At 38.3% G+C, this 7,362-nt stretch overlaps 1 protein-coding gene across 1 annotated transcript; it reads left to right on the top strand.

Annotated features, from left to right (window-relative positions):
* The first annotated feature begins 2,869 nt into the window (after positions 1 to 2,869).
* LOC120293788 (putative B3 domain-containing protein At1g78640) lies at positions 2,870 to 3,562 on the top strand. The gene has a single exon (XM_039313535.1). The coding sequence runs from the start codon at positions 2,870 to 2,872 to the stop codon at positions 3,560 to 3,562; it is 693 nt and encodes a 230-aa protein (XP_039169469.1).
* Positions 3,563 to 7,362: the final 3,800 nt, after the last annotated feature.

Raw genomic sequence — 7,362 nt, 5'->3', positions numbered from 1 at the left:
CCATGCAGAATAAATTCGATTGGTATAATTGACTCTTCCCATCTATATAATAGAGGAGATGAGAATATAAAGGATGATTGATATAGAGCAATTGATATGTCGTGTTAGCCTCTCTAAGCCTTATCCATCCATTCTACTTTGATAATTATTTGCTAAGTGAGTCCACATCTCTCCCCAAGGTTTTGGATATCATATAACCAATGTCACGATAGCTGGGTACGGAATGTATAAGCTCAATTGAGCAAGGAACATAAATCGGCCTTCCACACAACAAAAGAGAGGAAGAGAGAAAGAAAAAGAAAGGACATCTTCTCACGTAAAACGAGACCTAAATTGCTCTCAATCCCAAATTTGCAATATAAAATTCCTCATAGACAACCTTGTAATTATCCAAGAGTAATGATGACGGAGCATCAATTCCTAAACAAAGGGCCACGTCATAAATAAAAACAATTCATAAAATCTCTCGTGCCTATTAAAATTCAAATGAACTCTTATTCATGCCGTGACGACTTACAAGTATTATTTAAAAACAGCTCAAAATAAGAATCCATTTCTGTACATGAGAATGAGGTCTGGCCCAAATATGGTACGGCCCAGCTTGCTCATGCATTGGTGCCTACAGGGCCTCGCTCTTGCTTCATGTCTAATGGGCCTACAGACTTTGAATCTCAATTCAGTTCTAATTATCTGCGGAGGTGGTGTGACGCATTAGCACCACATGTCGTATTTCTATCACTTAGCATTGACACTTCAGCACATCAGCAGAGTGCTGATAAAATGATTAAATTTCATAAACATTCGATTTTCTTCTTTTGATAGCTTAAAACTTCTTGAACTGCATAATATCTGTCATTTCTAGTAGGATAAATTCATGTACCGACTCTACAACCTTTTAACATATAAAAAAAGAATGGAACCCATGATATTTCCTTTTGTCATTATCAACCTACCAAAAAAAAAAAAACATAAAATAAAATGGAAGGACAATTTTCACGAGATGTATAATCTATTATCTGCATTTCTAGGTGGTTTATCAGGCGTGTCGAATGGCAAGGTCAAGTGAGCTTAATTCACGATCCAATTTATCCGAGGGACGAAGCGTCAGATCTTTTGATTATCCGTGTTTAAATCTTACGAAAGTTGCATAATAGCGAAAAACCCGCGGTCCACTATGATAACATATTTTGAATATATCATGATGATTTATGACAAACTCTAGGTAATAGGGTCAAAGGCAACTAAAGTTTCGATCTTTTAGTTATGAAAGTTTCGTGACCGTTCGTTAGCTATGACAAGACTTGCGAACCCATTTGTGCTCGCAATTAAAATTTGGCAAATTCTTATGGACAAAAAATTCGGTCCTCATTTTCAAGAACACACTTTGACTCTAATTATTTAAGAGAGAAACAATCATGAAAAGGAAAAAAACTCATGAGATAAATCGGCAAAAAATATAAACATTTAAAATGTCTCAATCACGTTGCAATCTATTAAATTAATCAATTAAAATATGCTAAAGAGAAGACTATCACTTTTAGTAATTTTCATTGAGTAAATATTTAATTAATTAATTTTAGCAATCGATGTGCTACTTGTCCGAAATAGTTAGTAATATTTAGTGTTGAAATGCTGAAAGTTGGCTCTAGCTTATAGTGCTCTTGTTTGACTCTCTCTCTCTCTCTCCCTCTCTCTGTTTTTTTTTTTCTTCTGATTACGAGGTTTTACTCTTTTCGACGGATGTATAATGACTTTGAACGAATGAAATTGTTTTACTTTGAACGAATGAAATTGTTTTACTTAGAAAAAGTATGTATAAAAGGAATTTAACGGTATTCCATCCAAAGTGGTTTCCCTAGAAGGGAGCATTCTTCCACAGTGCAAAAGGAATCTCTCAATATATATTTTTATATATATATATATATATATATATATATATTAAAGAGGAACAAAAATTTGGAAATAGAAATGTCGTCACTTGAAAAAAAAGAATAAAAAATGAATATAGTTCATAATTGAAGGCAATAAAGAGAAGGAATTTGGAGGAGAACATAAAATATAAAGAAATTTCCACCTTAATCCTAAACTATACTTGTATAATTTAAAAAAATTACCCTTAATCTATTGCAACATCCAAACTTGTTTTTGTCACACTAGTACAAATTTAAGATTTCTGGTGACACAAACAAATTTGTGGTTTTATTTTTACCAAAAAAAAAAAAAACATATTTGTGGTTTTATTACCACAAATGATATAATTTAAGATATTTGATGATACCAAAAAAGAATTTGATTATTGATGTCATAATAGGCATAATTAAGATTTTTTGGTAGTATTGGCCCTACAACATATTTATAACAAAAGAAAATCGGGAAATTGTCCCACTCTAAAAATTTGATCAAATTGATTTAAGAAAAAAATAAAAGACAAAGGAAAGACAAATGTACAATTTCCCATTCCGACCCCATTTCTTTTCTTTATCTTCCGTGTTAATATTTTTTCCAAGTTTGTGATAAACTCATTATGATAAACATTTAGAAATCTTTCTTTTGTTAAAAAAAAAAAAATAGTTTTGTTCCGGCCTTCTCAAGTTCCGTCCTATTACATGATGAAAGTAGCGTAACAAATTAGGAAATAAAATCTTGAATCTTGAAATTATTTCCTATTTTACTAATCTTAACCTGACTCGAATTAGGAAAGAAACTCTCGCTCCTCAGTGCACTCTCAAAAATTCACTACGAAGATTGATGACGTCACCCCCCCTCTTCCCATTCCAACGGTAAACTATATATTTCCCTCTCTAACCTGCGAGCCTATGTCCTCCTCTGTCTTTCCGAAGCACTTTCCTGTTTCTTCAACCGAAAAACCATGAAGCTCATCGATTTCTTGGGCCCTGCATCGCCTCCCATCGGCAGCGACGTACCAAAGAGTCGCGACGAAGGGGCCGGAGATATTTCACCTGCAATGGTTGTGGTGGTGGCTCGCGAATTCTTCCCCCTGGCGCCTGATCAGAACATGAAGGAAGTCGGCGACCCTCTTCGAGGAATCGTTCCCACCCAACGTAAGCGAAAATCCGTGGCCTCGCTCGCCGACGCTGAAAGCTTAATCGTGGAGAAGAAGGCGAAGTACAAAAGAACGCGGAAGGGAAAGGGAGAGGACTCAGGATGTGACACCGAGGGAGTGTCCACAGAGTTGGGGCTGCTCTTCGACCCTTACAAGATCAAGAAGAAGCTTAAGCAGAGTGATCTCGGCCACCTGTCGAGGCTCTTGATTGGTCGGGACTCTGTGAAGAGCCACTTTCTCCGATGGACGAACGAGGAGACGGTGAGGCAAGTCGAGGGCGGCAAGGGGGCCGACGTCATCGTGAGGGACATGGACACGTGCTCTGAGCATCGACTGGTGTTCGTGTTCTGGGCGTCGTCTGGGTCGTACGTCCTCAAGGGGGGTTGGATCAAGGAGTTCGTGAAACGGAGGGGGTTGGTGACTGGCGATGAGGTCGGGATATATTGGGATCCTAGTGCTAGCAAGTTTCACTTTAGCCTTCTTCATAAGGCGAATTAGATTTGATCTTGAATTAGTATTGCTTTTGTTTGGTGACCAACAGGAAAATTTTTGACCTGTCGAAAAGGATGTTAGTGATGGAATATTGTATGCAATCATACTATCTCTACTTTCCCTCAGAAATTCAATTCTTGATGAGTGCTAATTTTGAAGCCCAGTTTTGAGTCTTTAATTTTCTTGTGCGATTTTCGCTGGAATATCTTCAAATGGGTGGAGTTGATAATTGTAGATTGCCAAAGTCTTTCTTAATCCTATCTCGGTACAAAATTTAAATGATCCTTTTTTAAGGCAAACTTCTTATTTGGTAATGATCAGAGTGTCTCTGTTGGCTATTTGTTTCTATTATACAAATAGGGCTTCTGCAAATAGACACTTCATATTTGCTTCTGATTTTAGCATTGAGTTTTGTAATGGCAGCCGTATTGCTGGGTAAGTCTATGTATAACTTGGCTTAGTTTCCAGCACGTCTATAGATGAGTGTGCAAATTGCAATGCTGTCGATAGTTCAATACATGCCCACATCTTTTGCGCTTTCCCCTCAACAATAAATGCATAAGCTGGTTTTTAGTTACTGTTTCATCAAGATGTTTCTACTGAATGCTCCAAATCAACAGTTCAGATGATTTGCCACATGTGACTCCATACGCAGTTATACAGAGTAATACAGAGATGTTCAGCTGGTTAATTTGTGTAGTTTTTGTCTAACATATCTAGCATAGCATATCCAAAGGGGCCAATGTTAATTTCTTGTAGCTTTCTCCAGCATTGGCCTTGGACACTTGTTTGAAAAACTTCTCAATCCCTGCTTGCACAGCTTAGTCAGGTAAATTTCAAGTATCTGGAATGTCCTTAATAGTTGTCTCAGAATTGATCATTTCAAATATCTGCTAAATTTCAAGCATCTGGAAAAGTCACCTGGTCCTAAAGATCCAAAAGATTGTCTTACACTTCGTATCCTCAGCATATACCTCTCTTTCTGGAAATTATGATTGTCAAAACCTTACAACAGATCAGAAGAAGCTGGGGGATTATTTGGCATATTGATAAGGGATTGATTTAAGCCGGCTACCTCAAGAAAAGAGCAGCTTTCGCTCAGCAATTACAAGCTTAGCTGTTCTAGCATTTTATCTTCTGAGATTGATAGTTTTCTGTTAAATGTACAGGGTGCCTTTTGACGGGGCACCTTCCAAATGATTATAATATGCACCATTGTTTACAAGAACTTCAATTTTCAGGAAGATCCCAGTGTCTGAATCCAGAGAAAGTGAATCAGAGTGGATCTCATCTTCCTGATGTGCACAGATATGTTTTGTATTCAGACCACATGGGTCATATAACATGCTGCTAAAACTTGGTGGCTGCCAAATTAGATTTGTTGTGTTTGTGCTTTGGGTGGTTTCAAGTTTGTGCCAAGTGGCCTTTCTTCTGTTTTGAGAGGCGTGCTCCTGCTTTGGAGAGGTGTGGTAAGAAAAGTATCTTTTCTCTCTTTCACGCAAACTAATCCCAATTATTATCTTAGTTTCATCAACTGGCAGTCACTAATCACAAGGAATGACAAAGAAGAGGGAAAAGGGTCTAGGATGTACCAAGTCTCTTTTTATAACACTCTTCAATGAAGTCAAGCTGCAACAAGAGCCTCTATTCGAAGAAAGTTGCAGTATGCTCTACACCAAGCTCCATGGATTAGTATAGTCACAATTAAGGAAAGAACTCACAATCAAATGCAATCAGAATGTATGTCTCGATAGACAATATAATATTCACATGCATATATAGACAAACATATTCAATTTGTAAAAAGTTATCAACATCAACAACCATTGCCAGAAATTACCTCCATTTTTACAATTAACTAACTGCAAACAAGTACTTCAGTTATACATGCAGTCACCTTTGCCTAGGGAAGCCAAAGGGAACACTAGAATTTTCATCAGAAGACATGGCAATGGTCAATGGTCTGGAGAATTCTCGCTATGTCTTCTGCAGCATTAGGAAAGCTCCACCCCTGCTGACAATGAAATGGGACATCTTCCTCTTCCTAGGGCAATTTCATAGCTGTCTCAGAATTAATGATTGCACTTTAGAGAAAAGTTGAGTAGTGCCACATAGGATTTACAGTAATCCAATTATCAGTTGGGCACTGCTCCAATTTCATCGGACTTCTTTTGTGTCTCCTCACAGCTCCCATTGCTCTCTCTCTCTCTCTCTCATCTCTCACTTTCCTTTCTTCTTCTTCCTTCTCCAAATCCCTAACTCTAATCCCAACTTCAAATCTCCTCCTTTTTCATTTCTTCACAGCTACTTTTCTTTTTGCTCGTATCTGATTCATGGGCAGTGCAATCTTGCCCTTGATACCCTCACTGCCATGTGATCCTTTGGTATCGGACAGCTTGTACTGCTCACTCAGGTTTCGGATATGTTTATATGGATGTATCACAGTACTAAAATGTCTATTGTGTTCAGGGATGCTTAACACATGAAAGTCATTATTTCTCTCTAGAAGAAGTGTAAACACGAACTGACCCGAGAAGAACCTGTAAATACATTGCTGAAAGAAGCATCTCTATGCAGGGAACCACACCCTACTGAGACAGATACCAAGAAAGAAGAAATAAAAGAGAGCAGTTCGAGCTGACAGCTACATCCACTTGACACTCATAGACTTTGCCTTTATTTTCATCCAGTTTGAGAAGAAACTTATGGGACTTGAGATCTTTAGAGTACAGTTGAATTCCAAGATGAGTTCCTCGGAAGAAAAGTGTCCTGCCCAAGCAAACAACCAGTTAGTAGCATTTCCAAAAACTCTCAATTCATAGTGATTGAAAAGCCAAGTGCAATAAGAGTAATCAATGCGAGAAGATATCGATATGAATTCACTGGTTATAAGTTCAGAATAAAAACTTGGAAAAGAAACAGTACAGACGCAAGCAATTCCGCGGGTTCAGGAAGAACGAGTTATGATAGAAGACATGAACAACAACTGAACCAGAACATTGAATTGCTCCATCTCTTCCTATCACTAAGCAACCCCAGAGAAACAACAAAAACCCAGCTCCACCTCAGAGTAATTTCATCGGACACCTGGTGGGCATAGCGTTCCATGACGAGTACAAATGCGAAACAGAGAAAGAGGACAAAGGGTTTCGAGAACGGACCGAGATGTAAGAGCAAAAGGGGGACGACGACGACGATGGACATGGGGTCGGTCTCGGCGCGCTGGAATGCGGAGACGCAGAGGTGGGTAGAGGTGAGCATCAATCCAAGGTCAACCCTAGAACGACCCTGGACTAGCCCAACCCCACCAGTCTTGATTCGATTCCTAGGGAGAGGTCTTGATTCGGTTCCCAAGGAGATTGGGTCGGTCCTCGGTCCTGAGAGTTCTGGATCGGTTTAACCTGGACCAACTCTGACCATATATAAATATATATATATATTATTTATAATTTTTTTATATAGAGAAAATCTTAAAATAATGGCGTTAACAACAATAAACAATTGTTGAGTGAGGAGTTCAAGTAATTTTACATCGTTCTTTAATAACTTAGGTTTTTAATGTCTTTTACGATGTCAATAGTCATAATTTACGAAAGTGAAAAAGTTTTTGTGAGAGTTCTCACGGCGTCCAAAAAGGTACCTTATAGCATCATCCTCTAGTATTCGTTTTCTTTTGTCTTATTTGTCATCTTAGTCTTCAATTTGCCAAAATAAAAAAATCGCCACTCGACACTCACCTCGCTTGCTTTGAGTCACTCGTGCCACTCACTGCTTGAAGCTCACTTGGCTTGTTGCTCCCCACTCAT

This window comes from Eucalyptus grandis, chromosome 5 (assembly GCF_016545825.1).
Source record: "Eucalyptus grandis isolate ANBG69807.140 chromosome 5, ASM1654582v1, whole genome shotgun sequence".
Classification (NCBI taxonomy): Eukaryota; Viridiplantae; Streptophyta; class Magnoliopsida; order Myrtales; family Myrtaceae; genus Eucalyptus; species Eucalyptus grandis.
The sequence above is the reverse complement of the archived record's forward strand: the minus strand, read 5'-3'. Positions and strand labels throughout refer to the sequence as shown.

Excerpts from the sequence above, each read along its gene's own strand:
- LOC120293788 (XM_039313535.1), top strand. The coding sequence starts at position 2,870 with ATGAAGCTCATCGATTTCTTGGGCCCTGCATCGCCTCCCATCGGCAGC.